Consider the following 17,647-nt stretch of genomic DNA (forward strand, 5'->3'; position numbering starts at 1 on the left):
TATTTGACGAAAATTCTCTTCAGTCTTGGACGAAAGTTTTTTTTTCAATTTTCTATTCATTGGGAGCGGAAAAGATTTTTTGCAACTGATAATGTTGACAGTCTCTGCATTTATCGTCTCCTAGGCTTTTGAAATGTTGCTTGTTCATTTTCTATGACGATTGGGCTGGCTATTTTCTCAATTTTTTTTAAAGCGGCTTGGAATTTGATTTTTTTTCGCTGTATTGGACGAAGCTTTTTAAGTTTTTTTTTCAAATTTGTCTTTCCATTTTGCTATAAAATCGACATTTTGTAATGTAGTTGAACCAAATGTTGTTCAACCACCGAGCCCTTGCGATCCCAACCCATGCGGAACCAATGCCCAGTGCAAATCGCAAAACGGAGCCATCAATTGCGTGTGCCCGGCAAATTATATCGGAGATCCGTTTGACTCATGTCGACCTGAATGCCTTTTAAACACGGATTGTCCTCGTGAAAAGAGCTGCGTGAAAAACCGATGCGTTGATCCTTGTCAGGGAACATGCGGTTCCAACGCTGACTGTAGAGTTGCCAACCACATTCCCGTTTGCAGTTGCAAAGAGGCCCATACTGGAGATCCTTATGGATCTTGCCGTCCAATTCCTGTGATAAGTAAGAGACAATGTTGACAAGAATTTTTAGCAGCCCTTAACATCCATTTTACGACGTATCGTATAGTTCCACCGACTTCACCAAGTGTTATCGAAAAACCATGCGATCCTCCTCCATGTGGTCCTCATAGTACATGTAGACCGGTCGGCAACGCTCCTGTCTGCGCTTGTCAGCCAGGCTATTTGGGAATTCCACCGGAATGTAGACCTGAATGCGTATCTAGCTCTGAATGCGCTCCTGCACAAGCCTGTCTCAACTTCAAATGCCAAGATCCTTGTCCCGGAACTTGCGGCAGAGATGCCCAATGCAAAATAGTCAACCACAACCCCATTTGTATTTGTCCAGCTGGATTGACTGGTGACCCATTAACAGGGTGCCGTATAATACCGAGTAAGAAACAACCCTTTTACGTTACTTCGCAATGAATGAAATGATGGCACGTTTTCTTTAATCGTTTATAAACTTGAAACAATTCGTAGCTCCGATACCCAACCCTGTAGTGGAAGAAGGCACATTGCGACCCATTCCACCTAATCCGTGCACACCATCGCCATGCGGACCCAGTTCGCAGTGTCAAGTGGTTTCTGGACAAGCCCAGTGCGGCTGTCTTCCGAATATGATTGGCTCCGCCCCGAATTGTAGACCGGAATGTTTGGTCAGCTCAGACTGCCCATCGCAAAGCGCTTGCATAAACCAGAGATGTATCGATCCTTGTTCAGGAACATGCGCTAGCAATTCTGATTGTCGCGTTGTCAATCATTCACCCGTTTGCACCTGTGCCGTTGGTTACACGGGCAATGGTTTTACAGATTGTCGACCAGTCCCAGCAGTGGGTAAGCAATAGTTGATGATTGCACATTTTGGTATATAGATGGGCTTAGTTATAGATATTTGATTTAAGTACTTTAATTTGACTCGTTTAAGAGTTAAATATTCTTTAATATCTAATATTCAAGAAGTCAGTAGCAATTAGTAATTAGTACATCGCTATAGTTAAATCGTTTAGTGAAAAAAAGATCTCAATTTCTATCCTTTCCTTCTATTATCTCAATTTTTATACTAATTCCTTGGTCGTTTTATGTAATTTAAAAAATAGTCGAACCAAATGTCGTCCAACCACCGACTCCTTGCGATCCAAACCCTTGTGGAACCAACGCCCAATGCAAAACGCAAAATGGAGCCATCAATTGCGTGTGCCCTGCTAGTTACATAGGTGATCCCTACAGTTCTTGTCGGCCAGAATGTGTTCTCAGCACAGACTGTCCCCGTGATAAGAACTGCCTTCAAAATCAATGCGTGGATCCATGCGTGGGAACATGTGGCTTTAACGCCGACTGTAGAGTTTCTAACCACCTCCCCGTTTGCAGTTGCAAAGAATCGCACACTGGTGATCCTTATGGATCTTGTCGCCCTATTCCTGTGATAAGTAAGAAAAAGAGTCGAATGTTGATTCCCTAGTACTTCCCCGATATTAATTACGTGTCCTTTCTTGACTTTTGCGCCAAAAGTACCACCGACCGCTCCCTCCCTTGTCGAGGAACCGTGCAAACCATCTCCTTGTGGACCAAATAGCGTCTGCAGGCCAGTCGGTAACGCTCCCGTCTGCTCTTGTCAACCAAACTACTTGGGCTTGCCACCGGATTGTAGACCGGAATGTGTTTCAAGTTCAGAATGTGCTCCTTCGCAAGCTTGTCTGAATCTCAAGTGCCAAGATCCTTGCAAAGAAACTTGTGGCCGAGAAGCACAATGCAAAGTTGTCAATCACAACCCGATTTGCGTGTGTCCATCAGGGTGGACAGGCGATCCTATGACCGGGTGTCGCATTATTCCGAGTAAGCATTATTCCACTAACTATTCCAACTCGTCTACTTTGTGTAATTGCATGTGTCTAACCTAAATTAACCTTACCTTTTGTAGCACCCATACCTAGCCCATCTGTTGAGGAAGGCACATTACGACCCATTCCACCTAATCCTTGCACGCCAACACCTTGCGGACCCAACTCGCAATGCCAAGTTGTGTCAGGACAGGCCCAATGCGGATGTGTGGCCGGAATGATTGGCTCCGCTCCTAATTGCCGTCCCGAGTGTGTACTCAGTTCAGAGTGTCCATCAAACAGGGCTTGTATCAACCAGAAATGTGTGGATCCATGCCTTGGAACATGTGCACCAAACGGCGAATGTCGCGTTGTTAACCACCGACCCGTTTGTAGTTGCGCAACTGGTTACTCCGGAGACGGATTTAGCAATTGCCAGCCAATTCCAGTTGTTGGTAAGAATGAATTTTTAGCGTTCCACGAACTCTCTGCGAATTCTGTCTTTTCTTTTTGGTTTTCACTTTTGTACAATGGTTGGGACTTCCTAGTCCTACACCTTTTTTTTGTTGCTAAACGAATTCTCGTAGGAGGCTTTGGCGCAATTTGTTTTGTCAAGGCAAATCAATTTTTTATTGTTAGGCTTTCTCTCCACTTTCAGAAGTTTTGTCTTTATTTGTTGCTAAAATTTATATCTACAAGACTTCTTAGTTTTAACTACTATTTTGTAAAATTTGACACAGTCGAACCAAATATCGTCCAACCACCAACTCCTTGCGACCCAAATCCTTGCGGTACCAACGCCCAATGCAAGACGCGAAACGGGGCAATCGATTGCTCTTGTCCAGGAAACTATGTCGGTGATCCATTCAGTTCATGCAGACCCGAATGTGTTCTCAACACGGACTGTCCACGCGATAAAAGCTGCTCTCGAAACCGCTGTGTTGATCCGTGTGTGGGAGCTTGTGGCGATAATGCTGACTGTAGAGTTGCGAACCACATTCCCGTTTGCAGCTGCAAAGAAGCCCACACTGGCGATCCTTACGGATCTTGCCGTCCTATTCCCGTGAAGAGTAAGAACTCGAATAAAATCAATTTGAGATTTTAGAAGGAAAATTCACGTTTTTTGCTAACTCATATTTAGTTCCTCCAACCTCACCAAGTGTTATCGAAAAACCTTGCGATCCTCCTCCGTGTGGTCCTCATAGTACATGTAGACCAGTCGGCAACGCTCCTGTCTGCGCTTGTCAGCCAGGCTATTTGGGAATTCCACCAGAATGTAGACCGGAATGCGTCTCGAGCTCTGAATGCGCTCCCTCACAAGCCTGTCTCAACTTTAAGTGCCAAGATCCTTGTCCTGGAACTTGCGGCCGAGACGCAAAATGTCAAGTTGTTAACCACAACCCGATTTGCGTGTGTCCATCGGGATGGACTGGTGATCCTCTAACTGGTTGTCACATTATACCTAGTAAGCATGATTTCACTAAACTGTCTAACAACCTCACTGTATTGCACGATTGTGAATAACCGAATTAATTTAACATTTGTAGCACCAATACCCAACCCTGTTGTTGAAGAAGGCACGTTACGACCCATACCACCTAATCCATGCACGCCATCACCATGCGGACCCAGTTCACAATGCCAAGTGGTTTCAGGACAAGCCCAGTGCGGGTGTCTTCCGAATATGATTGGTTCGGCCCCAAATTGTAGACCGGAGTGTTTGGTCAGCTCAGACTGCCCATCCCAAAGCGCTTGCATCAACCAGAAATGTGTTGATCCTTGCCCAGGCACTTGTGCTACAAATGCCGACTGTAGGGTTATAAACCACTCTCCGATCTGCAATTGTGCATCGGGTTATACTGGCGACGGTTTTAAAGACTGTCGCCCTATGCCAGTTGTTGGTAAGACTTCGTAATTTTTAAATATTTGAATTTCGTGAAGCGGCATAATAGGAATAATTTTGATTTATCTGAATTAGTTTTATATATTATTTTTTTATAGAAAGTTAGTTTTATAATACCGTCATAGTTTTTTGAGGATCAAATTCCTATTGTCCCGCGTGGCCCTGAGATGGCCATCCACTCAAAAAGGCACAGACGATTGTAGTCGGTGACAGCCGAGCAACTTTTCTGCTCTTTTCTGGTTAAAAGATCCCTCTCGTATTACCATGATATGAACATATTGAAGAATTTTAACGAGAGAAAAAAAAATTGTGTTTGATACGTTTACTATTTAGCCTTACGATAGTGAGTTTATATTACTCGAACTTCAGCTTTTTCTGAAATCGTTTTCTTGAATTCAATCGACTGTTATTTTTACAATGAATTTTTATTCCATCCAGTTGAACCGAACGTTGTTCAACCACCGACACCTTGTGATCCAAATCCTTGCGGTACCAACGCCCAATGCAAATCGCAAAACGGAGCTATAAATTGCGTGTGCCCGGTTAATTATGTCGGTGATCCATTCAGCTCTTGTCGACCTGAATGTGTTCTCAATACGGATTGTCCACGAGATCAAAGCTGTTCCCGTAACCGATGTATCGATCCATGCCCGGGAACTTGTGGAATCAACGCCGATTGTAGAGTTGCGAATCACATTCCTGTTTGCAGTTGTAAAGAAGCCCATACCGGAGATCCTTATGGATCTTGTCGACCTTTACCCGTCAAACGTAAGATTACTTTCTAACAATAAAAAATAACTTAATTATAACTACGTATTTTTATTTTGTTTAACTTGTGTATTAATTAAGATCTGTATGATTTAATTGGGTTTGTTGTATTATAGTGGTAGATTTAACTAATCAGTAATTAACACTTTTGTAGCACTTCCGACATCACCGACTGTTGTTGAAAGACCCTGTGTACCGACACCTTGCGGTCCAAACAGTCAGTGTCGAGAGGTTGGAAATGTCCCAGCATGCTCATGCCAACCAGGATACATGGGTGTACCACCGGAATGTAGACCGGAATGTGTCTCCAGCTCCGAGTGCTCACCGGCACAGGCCTGTCTCAATTTCAAGTGCCAAGATCCTTGCACTGGAACCTGTGGTCGAGATGCTGACTGTCGTGTAGTCAATCACAATCCAATCTGTGTCTGTCCATCTGGATGGACAGGTGATCCACTAACCGGTTGTTCTATAATTCCGAGTAAGCATGCGTTTTTATCAATTGATGTAGTTTGACTTACTAATGTTAATTGGTGCACGTTATTGACATAACCTAACATGTTATTTGAAACTTTGTAGCACCCATACTCAACCCGGTAGTCGAAGAAGGAACTTTACGTCCCATCCCGCCCAATCCTTGCACTCCAACGCCCTGTGGGCCCAATTCGCAATGCCAAGTCGTTTCAGGACAAGCCCAGTGTGGTTGTATGCCCAACATGATTGGCACGACTCCCAACTGTCGACCGGAATGCATTCTTGGCTCCGATTGCCCATCGAATAGCGCTTGCGTCAATCAGAAATGCGTAGATCCTTGTCCGGGAACTTGTGGCTCGAATTCAGAATGCAGAGTCCTCAATCATTCCCCGATTTGTAGTTGTGCTGCTGGTTACACTGGCAATGCCTTTGATAATTGTCGACCCGTTCCAGCTGTTGGTAAGATCTTCACACAAAATTTTTTCTTCAGCTTATCAAGCGATGTGTGTTCGCTTCAACCTTTTTTTTAAGAAACTTGATAGACTTATGCGTTTGACAAGAAAAACTTTATTTACGTTCATCAAGCTTTGATTAGACTATGATATGGCATCGTGATTTTCTTTTCACCTTCACATTTTGAACGATATGGTATTTTGATTTGGAAAATTTAGTCGAGCCAAATGTCGTGCAACCACAACAGCCGTGCGAATCGCATCCTTGCGGCACCAACGCACAGTGCAAAGAATCACCAGGAGGCGGAATCAATTGTGTCTGTCCAGCCAATTATATCGGCGATCCGTACAGTTCTTGTAGACCGGAATGCGTTCTAAGCAGTGACTGCCCTCGCGATCGCACTTGTTCTCGCAACCGTTGCGTAGATCCTTGTGCGGGAGCTTGTGGCACCAACAGCCAATGTCGTGTGGCCAATCACGTACCTGTATGCTCCTGCGTCCAGGGTTTCTCCGGAGATCCTTATTCATCGTGCCAACCTATTCCAGCCGAGTGTAAGCACTAATTCATACCTTCCTTGTAGTATTTAATAACTTCTAAAATCTAAATACTATTTCAGTGGTATTGAAATTCATTTTAGAAATACTAATTATTGAATGTATTATTAACCCTCTTCGAAAAAAAAAAAAACAGCCCGACCGATCGAACCTGTAGTACAAGAAAAACCGTGCGTTCCTTCTCCGTGTGGCCCCAACAGCCAATGCCGCGGTGTCGGTAACGTTCCGGTTTGCTCTTGCATCTCGGGCTACCTGGGTGTTCCGCCCGAATGTCGTCCTGAGTGTGTGACGAGCTCCGAGTGCGCACCGATGCATGCCTGCGTCAATTCTAAATGCCAAAATCCTTGTCTGGGCACTTGTGGTCTCAACTCCGAATGTAAGATCGTTAACCACAACCCGGTTTGCACCTGTCCGTCTGGATGGACTGGTGATCCATTCACTCAGTGTCAAATCATTCCCAGTAAGCATGTTTCAAATTTAACATTCACCTCTTCTATTCTTATTCTGAGTATTTTGTAGTTTTGTATGGTGTATTTGTAGTTAGTTTTTAACCAAATCGTAGATAATGCATGTGTACAATTCTTTTTAACCTAACTCTGGTTTTTCGTATTTTACCCTTACCCCGTAGCTCCAATTCCTTCACCTACAGTAGAAGAAGGCACTTTACGGCCCATTCCACCAAATCCGTGCAATCCGCCACCTTGCGGCTCGAATGCCCAGTGTCAAGCGGTGGGTGGTGTCGCCCAGTGCGCCTGCCTTGCTGGAATGATCGGTTCGGTGCCGAACTGCCGACCAGAGTGCGTCATTAGCTCGGACTGCCCATCCAAACAGGCCTGCGTCAACCGTAAATGTGTCGATCCTTGTCCGGGCACTTGCGGCGCTAACGCCGAGTGTCGTGTAGTCAACCATGCCCCGTCGTGCTCGTGTCGCGAAGGGTTCACTGGCAACGCTTTCGCTGACTGCCGGCCAGTTCCTGCTGTCGGTAAGATTATATCCAACACCCCAAAACCCCGAAGAATTATTTGAATTTTTTAAATTATTATTAAGAAGTGATAACAAAAAACTAGGGAAGTATTTGTGTTGACTGAAAATTATTAATCTTAATTTAGCCGAGGTGTTTATGCCTGAACAGCCGCGTCCGTGCGATTCACACCCTTGCGGCCCGAATGCCCATTGCAGTGTGAATCCCAATAGCGGATCGGCCGCTTGCGTTTGTCCGCCCGATTACCGCGGCGATCCTTACATGTCTTGTCGGCCCGAGTGCGCCGCTAATTCAGACTGTCCACGCCATCGAACTTGTCTCAATAACCGATGCGTTGATCCTTGTGCCGGCGTTTGTGGCCTCGAATCGCTTTGTCGCGTTGTTAACCACCTCCCCGTCTGCGGTTGCCCACAAGGTTACATGGGCGATCCGTACAGCCTGTGTCGACCGATTCCCGTGCTCAGTAAGATTGCTACCGATTCAGGGATTTTTCTTGAGCTTTCTTTTAACCTTCGTAAAGAAAAGGATTCAATCTCAACATGTGGCGACCAAGTTTCTTTTATTTAGCGCATTGTTATACGCTTTTTTAAAATTAACATCAATTAGTCATTTGGTCGTTATTACGAATTGATCCTGTTTACGACTGTTTTTTTTTTCATCAAGCGCACAGAATTAGCTCCCAATTATTTTTTTACTCCATAATGCTAATTCCATGTCTGATTTGGCGTTAAAGTTGCCCCTACCACGGCGCCCAGTGTAGTGGAACCTTGCAATCCGTCACCGTGCGAGGTCAACAGCCGTTGTGAGGTGTCTCCATCAGGAGCGCCCGTCTGCGTCTGTTTGCCCGGTTTCACTGGGACGGCTCAACTGGGCTGTCGGCCAGAATGTCTCTCGAACTCGGAGTGTCCGGCAGGTCTCAGTTGTGTCAATCGGCGCTGTCGAGATCCCTGTCCGGGACTTTGTGGCAATCGAGCTGAATGTTCCGTAGCCAGCCACATGCCGTTCTGCAATTGCCCACCGGGATTCACCGGCGATCCGTACAGCTCTCGCGGTTGTCAAATCATACCTTGTAAGATTTTAGGATTTTTAATCGAGGCCAAATTCGTTTTTTTCTTAACTGAGATTATTTTTGTGGCGAAATTCAGCTGCCGTTCAGCCACCTCTAGCCGAAGTTGGCACTTTGCGACCCATTCCACCGAATCCTTGTAATCCGCCTCCATGCGGCGCCAACAGCGTATGCCAGGTAGTGCACAATACGGCGCAATGCTCTTGCATGGCCGGCATGATTGGTGTTTCACCAAGCTGCCGTCCCGAGTGCGTTGTTGCCTCCGACTGTCCAGCCAGACGAGGTTGTGTCAACCAAAAGTGCGTTGATCCTTGTCCGGGTACATGCGGTACCAACTCCGACTGTCGAGTGATTGATCATTCGCCTGTCTGTTCCTGTCGTCCAGGATTCACAGGCAATGCCTATATGTCTTGTCGGCCAATACCCGTCGTTGGTAAGATAAGCTAGAAACAATCGCCGTTTTTTTTGCCGAAATTCAATAACGCCGGATTGCCATTATTTTTTACTTGAAATCACGCTCAAAATTGCGTTTATTTAATTCAATTCCGCCTGCGTCAAACCATCGCTATTTTTTCCGTCACAAGCGTCGTTGATCGCCGCTGATTGATATCATCGATGCGATCTGATCTGTGATGGATCGTTACGCTTTCACAAACGCCAACCAAAGAAGCCAATTTTTTGGCTTTTCTGCTTTAACGACAGCAACAAGTTCCGCAACAATATCGTTGATGGAAGCCATTTAACATTTCTAACATAATTTTTGAAATCATCGACCACAGCAATTAATATTTCGCTTTTGTATTATTACAGTTGAACCTTCCGTAGTTGAGCCGACGAAAACAGGATGCAATCCTTCGCCTTGTGGTGTGAATGCTGAGTGCCGTGACATAAGCGGATCGCCCGAATGTATTTGCCCACCAAACTACATCGGAGATCCTTACAGCTCATGCCGTCCTGAATGTGTCCTAAACACTGACTGCCCACGTGATCGCACTTGCGTCCGCAATCGATGCGAGAATCCTTGCACTGACGCATGCGGTAATTCTACGCATTTCTCGATTTAAAAAAAAATACTCTTATTACATTTTTAATTTCATAGGCTCCAACGCTGAATGTCGGGTCGCCAATCACGTTCCAGTCTGCGTCTGTCAACCAGGTTTCACTGGCAATCCATTTTCGTCCTGCCAACCTACTCCTGTGGTTGGAGAACCCGGCACCATCGACCGAGAAGACAGTTGCAATCCAAATCCTTGCGGAACCAACGCCGAATGTCGTCAACAAGGCGTCAGTGGAAACGTTTGCGTCTGCTTACCCGGCTTGCTTGGCGATCCTTACGTGGCCTGTAAACCCGAGTGTGTTACCAACTCGGACTGTTCCAACAACAAGGCTTGCATCGCCCAGAAATGTAAAGATCCTTGCCCAGGAGCTTGCGGTGTCAATGCTCGCTGTCAAGTGGTTGGCCACAACCCAGTTTGCTCGTGCCCCAACGGCTACACTGGTGATCCGTTCATCCGTTGCCAACCTCGACCAGCTGCCATCGAAACACCGGTCGTCAAGCCCGAATGTGAAGTCGATCCTGACTGTCAAACCACTCAAGCTTGCGTCGAACAACGCTGTATTGATCCTTGTCTCCAACGGCCCGGTATTTGCGCTCCCAACGCCGAGTGCCGAGTTGTCCAACACCGTCCGGTCTGCGTCTGCGCCGAAGGATTCACTGGCAATCCTCAAGTCCAGTGTTTCCAAGGTAATGCATTTTTCTTTCATTTTCAATTTGCGAGAACTAAAACTGTCATATTTTTATCTTTAGTTGGTTGCCGATCCGATTCCGACTGTCCTTCGAACGAAGCTTGCGTTAACCGCCAGTGTAAGGATCCATGCGTTTTCGAAACGTGCGGTACGAATGCTCTTTGCCGTGTCAACCTTCACCGTCCCCAATGTTTCTGCCCCGAACGTCACGAAGGCGATCCTTACCGTGCTTGTCGCCAACCCGAATGTCTCGTGGATGATGACTGTCCCAGCACTTTGGCTTGCCGTGAAAAGAACTGCCGTGACCCATGCAACTGCCCTCCGAACACCAAGTGTACCGTAATTAATCACGTTCCCAGATGCTCTTGCCCGGCTGGTTACAAGGGAGAACCTAACACGACCAAAGGATGCTTTCTGCCAGGTCTAATTTATTTTCTAACTTATTTCTGAATTTCATCCATCTAATTCCGAGATTATTAATATTTTATAGAAGAGCCAGCTGCAGTTAAGGGTGGTTGTACTACCGACGGAGAATGTCCCAGCAAACATGCCTGCTTCAATGGCGAGTGCGTCAATCCTTGCACGGTCATCAAGCCGTGCGGATTGAACGCCCAGTGTCTGGTCATCGATTCACTCCCGCTCCGAACAATGACTTGTCAATGTCTGCCGGGTTATTTCGGAAATCCCAATGTCGAGTGCCGCAGCGGTAGGAGATTTACGCTTTCTCGTCTATTTCAATTGAATAACAAGAAACTACGTACATACGATGACATTTTTACGGACGCATTAACTTGGCCATGGCAGTATTTTTTATTTGCAGGCGGGCTTTATTTTCGTCTCATCGACTCTTTTCACTCTACTCTACGCTTCTTCTTGCTAATGCTGTCCTTTCCGAATTTATTTGGTTATTCTTTCGTTCGATGACAAATTACTTCTTCATGGACTATCTAGAATTATTTGATCCTGTTTATTAAAACAAAGCGCTTCCTCCGTTACAAACCTCCTGACCTATACCCTTGACCTTACTTTGGGTTGCGTGCCACGTGTCGAAGCTTAATTATTATTCGGTAGAAAGAGGCGAAGGGGTTACACGGAAAAAAGTTTGAGACATTTAATGACTAGACGATATAACGAATTACTGGTTGCTGTTTAACAAAAATCATTTGGTAGATCGATTTCTAATATTCATTTGATTTTGGCGGGGTGTGTCGTCAACAGTTCCAATTGAAGACCCTGGATGTCGCTCAGACGAAAACTGCCCAGACAGTCAGAGCTGTCGCAACCGTCAATGTGTCAGTCCATGTGCAGTCGCCAATCCTTGTGCCAATAACGCCGTCTGTACCGTGACTGGACATCAACCCAAGTGTACGTGCCCAGAAGATTTCACCGGCAATCCCAACATCAACTGCTACCAGAGTAAGTCTAAATTTTCAATTTAAAAAATGCTTTTCGTTGGTGAAGGCGTTTCAAATGTACGTGGATAAAACAATCACTGGACTATTTATCAGGAATTAACATTCCTGGTACGCTGTGAAAATTTAATTGAGACCATAACATAAAAATCGTTAAATTGAATACGTAGTAGTATAGAGCTAATTAACGCCTTAATCAAAGAATAATGCAAAAAAACAAAAACTAATCCAAACTCAAAACCCTGCCATTTAAACCAAATTGCTACTTCTGCTGCCGCCGCCGCCGCTACACAGCTCTCCCACGTCCCGCCCGCTTCTGTCAGGCTGACGGGGACTGCAATAACATCAATTCGTGCTTAGACAGTCAATGCCAAAATCCGTGCTTCGTAGCCAACCCTTGCCCCCCAAGCGCCGACTGCAAACCGTTTGAGCGCCAAGCCCATTGCCACTGCCCCAACGGCACCATAGGCAATCCTTGGAACCGCTGTGACGCAGGTTTGTGTCCTACTACCTATTGCACGCTAATGCGCAATAGCACGTCTTGGGGCACGGTTTAAATGGGTTATAGGTCATCGGTTGAGCTTTTTGGTGTCGGAATTATTTTTTTATTCTTTCTATCGGTGGATGAAACTTGTAGGTGTTTTAATATTTGTCATTTTGATTTTATTAATTTTTGGAAATGTGTTTTAAAACAGTTCCCAAAGCGGATGTCGAATGCCGATCTGACCCCGAGTGTCCACTTGACAAGGCCTGTGAACAGCAGGTCTGTCAAGATCCGTGCGTCATCCGGAATCCTTGTGGCGACAATGCCGTTTGCCGTACCCAACAACATCGACCCGTCTGCTTCTGTCCGGATGGCTGGGGCGGTGATCCACACCTTAAATGCTTCCGACGTAAGTCACACATTTAAATAAAGGTCAATTGAATGGATGATCTTAATTCATTTTCAATCTTCTTTTAGCCGAGTGCGAAGTCGATGACGATTGTCCTTCCGACCGAGCCTGTATCACTGGAAAGTGTTTGAATCCGTGCGTCTTTGGCGGCAGCCAATGCGGTACGAACGCCCTGTGTCGCGTCACTCTCCATCGCCCGCAATGCTACTGTCCAGCTGGCATGCAAGGCAATCCGACCGTCATTTGCATCCCTGTCGGCTGCCAGAGTCACGACGATTGCGCCACAGAGGAGGTTTGCGATCGACTCAACCGCGTCTGCGTTAAAGTCTGCGAGACAATCGCCTGCGCCCCAACGGCCACTTGTACCGGAAAAGACCATCAAGCCATATGCGATTGTCCACCAGGCCAGCGCGGAAATCCATTCGTTCGTTGCATCGAAGGTACTGTTTCTAATTGTGATTTGAATCCATCCAAGAAAATCTGCTAATATTTGTCAAATTTTCCAAAATAGATGTACCTATCGTTACGGCCAGTCCACCTCGTCCGGAATGTCGCTCAGATCCAGAGTGCCCCAGCAAAGAAGTCTGCATCAGTAACAAATGCGTCAATCCTTGCGGCGTCAATCCTTGCGGCGACACAGGGCAGCTTTGCAGCGTTGTAGACAGCACTCCGTTACGTACCGTGGTCTGCCAATGTCCGCCGGACAGTTTCGCCGACGAGAACAGCCGTTGCATCTCTGCTGTGACTGGAGAAACACCTCGTCCAGTTTCCGGTTGTAGGGCCGACGACGAATGTCCTTCGGAAGAAGCCTGCCGCAATGGCGTTTGCGAAAGTCCTTGCGATTGCGCTCCCGATTCCATCTGTCGTGTCGTCGACCGTAAACCAGTCTGCGCTTGTCGCGAAGGATTGACTGGTGATCCATTAGTGGCTTGTTACAAGGTGGGTTGCACGGTGGACGAAGAATGCCCTGGAACACACGCTTGCGTCAACGGACAGTGCAAACCCGTCTGCTCGCCGGCCACCTGCGAAAGCGGGGCCATCTGTCAAGGAATCAACCACAGACCCATTTGCGAATGTCCGCCCGGAACGAAAGGCAATCCCAATGCCGGCTGCAAAGCTATTGGCTGCACCAACTTGAAGGATTGCCCCACAGATCGAGCCTGTTTCAACGGCGTTTGTACCGATCCTTGCTCCATGCCAGACGCTTGCGCTGTCGATCAGGAATGTAAGCCTTTCAATCACACGGCCGTCTGCGATTGCCCGCCAGGATTCCAGGGATCACCTCAAACAGCTTGTACTCGCGTTGACATCGAATTAGGATGCCGGGCCGATACGGATTGTCCGTCATTGGAAGCCTGCATCAACCGCGAATGCAAAGATCCTTGCGAAGCTTTGAAACCTTGTGCTCCGTCGGCCGTCTGTGAAGTCAAACCTACATCGCCTTACCGTACCATGGTGTGCGTCTGCCCGCCTGGAACAACCGGCTATGCGGCCATCGAATGCGTCAAAGTTGCCGTTCCCGAAGTGGAAGAAGAATGCGAAGTCACTGAAGGTTTCATCAAGATGCCTAACGGCACCTGCGTCTGCGATCCACTTCGAAATCTGGTGCCCGGCCCCAACGGAACCTGTATCTGCGATCCTGAAAAGGGTCTGATTGCGGGTCCATCTGGAGTCTGTGTCAGCCCAGTCCTGCTACCGGAATGCGTCAGCAATGACGACTGCCCAGACGACAAGTACTGTAACACCACATGTCGCGATCCTTGCGCTGAACGTGTCTGCTACCCCAACTCAGAGTGTCGTGCCACTGAACACCGGGCCGTTTGCGCCTGCATTCGCGGACACGCCTATAAGGACGAGGAATCTGGATGCGTACCAGAACCACCACCATTCCGTACCGACTTCCCCCGACCGGACATTGTTGTCAACTGTTTAGCCGATGGCGTTCAGGTCGACATCCACATCGGCACAGCAGGTTTTGATGGCGTCCTTTACGTCAAGGGACACTCCAAAGATGAGAACTGTCGCCGTGTTCTCGACGCCAAACGTGACGTGGGCAGCATCGATTACAAGGTAAAATCAATTTTTTTAATTTAATTGCTATTTGAATGATTGAGTGAATTGAATATTGGGATTGAAACAGGTTCGCTTTGACACTTGCGGATTGGTACTTGAGAATGGAGAGGCCTCGTTCATCCTGGTCATCCAGAAACATCCTAAATTGATGACATTCAAAGCCCAGGCTTATCAAGTTCGCTGCGTCTACGACACGCCAGAGAAAACCGTGACGGTTGGATTCAATGTCTCCATGTTGACGACGGCTGGCACTATTTCCAACACCGGCCCGCCACCTGTGTGCACCATGAAGATCTGCCTGCCTTCCGGGCAGGAAGTCCGTAGTGCTGTTATCGGAGACACGCTCATGCTCAAAGTCGAAGTCCAACCCATCGGTTCGTCGTTTAATAATTGAAATTAATCATTTTTTTACTTAACTTGAAACAAAATCTGCTGACTGCATGGAATAGGTATCTATGGCGGTTTTGCCCGCAGCTGCTATGCCGTGACTGACAACAACAACACCCATTTAGTTACGGACGAGAATGGATGTCCCACTGATCCTACCATCTTCGGTGCTTGGACACAACATCCTGAAACGCGGACACTTGTCTCCACCTTCAACGCTTTCAAATTCCCAGCTAGCGACAACATTCGCTTCCAGTGCAACATTCGTGTTTGTTTCGGCAGATGCCAACCGGTAAAAATCCTTAATATCCCTCTAGGAAAACAGCTCATTTCACTAATGCGGTAATATACATTTTCAGGTCAACTGTGATGGAGTAGACGCTTACGGGCGTCGTCGCCGTCGTCAAGCAGATGTCGAAAATCTGACACCTAGAACTACCAACTTGACTGAAGTGGAAATTCGTGAATCGGTTATCGCCGGCCAATTGCGTGAAGAGATTATGGTTCAATCCAATTCCATCTTGGCATTGGATCGTGGAGGAGAAGAGAGATTCAGCGCTCCAACAGAAGGTATAATTGCTTTCACAAAAGACAATTGATTTGAAAATATCTAATAAGGGTGAATAATAACGTCAAATTCCTTTTGATAGCACCCGACGTCGTCCGTCAAGAAGTTTGTGTCTCCACAATGGGTTTCATCATTGCGCTCATCATTACGGCGCTGTTAGCACTAGTAGCTGTCGCTGTGGCAGTTTCCTGCTGGTTGATGGCCTATAGGAGACGACCCAAGATCGACGGCCCTCTTCCCCATCCGGCGGAATTCCCAAATCCGCTCTTTACGACGCCAGAGCCACTGGCCGAGCCCTCACCGGATTATCTTTCTTAAATCCGCACTGACGGCTTCTAGAATTGTGTCAATATCCATAGGAGAAATGGAGTTCAAAAAGAGTTGTTTTATCTTTTTTTAAAAAATCAAATTTAGCAGCTTTGCATAAAAAAGTGAAAGGCCATATGTGAAAAAAAACAAAAAAAAAGTTTTTGTATTGGGTTGACGAATGAGAAGGAGTGATCAGTCGCCCAGTGTAACTTTGGGAGTTTAACCCACTTGTAATGATTTGTTGTACAGCCACTCATTCGTCTGCATTATATAGTCGTTCGGGAGTGATGACGAATTAACGAAACTCCCACCGTTAACTGGGCGGTGATCTTTCAAGCAAAACTTTCGTGACGTGACTTATTCGTTTCTGTTTTTTTTTCTGGCATTTTTCCCGTAAAATTCCCCCGACTTCTTGAAAAAAATTGGGTGGTGCAGGTCACGCTCGGTCATCTCTTCCGGTGACCCTTGGTGCTTAAATTTTTTTTAAATCTTTTCGGATGGGATACTTTGCTGCTTTTCTCCCTCCACGTTTCTTGATGCAACTCTCAATGTCAGTCTAATTAAATACTTAACTATTCGAATGACTCACGCTAGATTTAAGTCCGATTATTTGACTTTATTTTATCATAAACTGTGCTAATCCACTGGATGGGACACTTGTTGCAATAACCTCGTCTTTGTATGTGACGCAGAATTGTATTTTATTGTTTTATTCGTCGTGGAACATACTGCTAAAACCCAGTGCGCTTCTTTCCAAAACGTTTTAACTTGTGTTAATGAATTTGCCTTATCTTCTCCAAGCGATTTGTATAAAACAAGACTAAGGTGAAAAATACACGTATGTTGTTATTAATAATGAAACGGATCAATTTTTAATGGGGAAAAATCGTACATTTCGATCTCCCCGAGTCCGTCGTGGGTGGTGTCATAAAAAATAATGTTTATGTTATGTTTAAGAAATTTAAAAAAAAAATTTAAATAAAATTTCCGGTATCGTCTTTATTCAAACTTTTTTTTCTTAAACCATAACTGGTGGAGATAGAAACAAAGCTTATTTGGATTTCTGCTGTGTTCTATATGTTTTTTTGCCTAAATAATTTCTATTATGATAAATTTGTATATGGTCGAGAAGACATGCAAGTGTTTAGATTTCAATACTTTCCGAGTATGCCACAGTCTAAATCCGAGTTACCAAAATGAAAACTCAACGTTAAAATTTCAGGGGAAGGTCCTTACTATATAGACTGGAAAATATTCAATTACAAAAAAAGATTTAAAAAGTTATCTATGTTTTAAAATTTACTTTCGTCTTTTTTGTGGACATTTTCCAAAATATTCCATGGTACTCAATACCAAACATGAACGGTATGGTCTTTATTCAAACTTTTTTGCTTAAACCATAGCTGATAGAGAAAGAAACAAAGCTCATTTGAATTTCTGTTTTCTTTATATTTTTCTAAAAAATTTCTATCATGATCAACTTTTATCTTTTATAGGGGGTGGGTGGTGAGGGACGTCCTCCGTTTTCGCCTTAAAATTCATTAAGAAAATTTGAAAAAATTTGAAAAGTGTCCCACTGCATAGACTTTTTGAGTTTATAAATGGTTCAATTTGATT

The 17,647-nt window shown here is 45.6% G+C and overlaps 1 protein-coding gene across 40 annotated transcripts in view; it reads left to right on the top strand.

Annotated features, from left to right (window-relative positions):
- LOC124208529 overlaps positions 1 to 16,886 on the top strand; it is a 67,576-nt gene extending 50,690 nt beyond the window's left edge. For 22 of the 40 annotated variants that reach the window (XM_046606302.1, XM_046606309.1, XM_046606319.1 and 19 more), the window contains 31 exons: positions 300 to 629; positions 696 to 1,019; positions 1,109 to 1,462; positions 1,726 to 2,055; positions 2,138 to 2,461; positions 2,547 to 2,900; positions 3,186 to 3,515; positions 3,587 to 3,910; positions 3,993 to 4,346; positions 4,787 to 5,116; positions 5,271 to 5,594; positions 5,693 to 6,046; positions 6,259 to 6,591; positions 6,731 to 7,054; positions 7,223 to 7,576; positions 7,704 to 8,039; positions 8,310 to 8,645; positions 8,722 to 9,075; positions 9,453 to 9,680; positions 9,742 to 10,386; positions 10,450 to 10,809; positions 10,879 to 11,094; positions 11,607 to 11,804; positions 12,095 to 12,295; positions 12,496 to 12,693; positions 12,762 to 13,133; positions 13,205 to 14,763; positions 14,834 to 15,140; positions 15,216 to 15,445; positions 15,513 to 15,723; positions 15,804 to 16,886. In XM_046606302.1, coding sequence (XP_046462258.1) covers positions 300 to 629; positions 696 to 1,019; positions 1,109 to 1,462; positions 1,726 to 2,055; positions 2,138 to 2,461; positions 2,547 to 2,900; positions 3,186 to 3,515; positions 3,587 to 3,910; positions 3,993 to 4,346; positions 4,787 to 5,116; positions 5,271 to 5,594; positions 5,693 to 6,046; positions 6,259 to 6,591; positions 6,731 to 7,054; positions 7,223 to 7,576; positions 7,704 to 8,039; positions 8,310 to 8,645; positions 8,722 to 9,075; positions 9,453 to 9,680; positions 9,742 to 10,386; positions 10,450 to 10,809; positions 10,879 to 11,094; positions 11,607 to 11,804; positions 12,095 to 12,295; positions 12,496 to 12,693; positions 12,762 to 13,133; positions 13,205 to 14,763; positions 14,834 to 15,140; positions 15,216 to 15,445; positions 15,513 to 15,723; positions 15,804 to 16,039 — 11,030 coding nt within the window. In that variant the 3' untranslated portion in view covers positions 16,040 to 16,886. The remainder of the gene's footprint in view (positions 1 to 299; positions 630 to 695; positions 1,020 to 1,108; positions 1,463 to 1,725; positions 2,056 to 2,137; positions 2,462 to 2,546; positions 2,901 to 3,185; positions 3,516 to 3,586; positions 3,911 to 3,992; positions 4,347 to 4,786; positions 5,117 to 5,270; positions 5,595 to 5,692; positions 6,047 to 6,258; positions 6,592 to 6,730; positions 7,055 to 7,222; positions 7,577 to 7,703; positions 8,040 to 8,309; positions 8,646 to 8,721; positions 9,076 to 9,452; positions 9,681 to 9,741; positions 10,387 to 10,449; positions 10,810 to 10,878; positions 11,095 to 11,606; positions 11,805 to 12,094; positions 12,296 to 12,495; positions 12,694 to 12,761; positions 13,134 to 13,204; positions 14,764 to 14,833; positions 15,141 to 15,215; positions 15,446 to 15,512; positions 15,724 to 15,803) is intronic. The other 18 variants (XM_046606307.1, XM_046606316.1, XM_046606325.1 and 15 more) reach the window with 14 other exon arrangements.
- Positions 16,887 to 17,647: the final 761 nt, after the last annotated feature.

Source organism: Daphnia pulex, chromosome 12, assembly GCF_021134715.1.
Source record: "Daphnia pulex isolate KAP4 chromosome 12, ASM2113471v1".
NCBI classification, from domain to species: Eukaryota; Metazoa; Arthropoda; class Branchiopoda; order Diplostraca; family Daphniidae; genus Daphnia; species Daphnia pulex.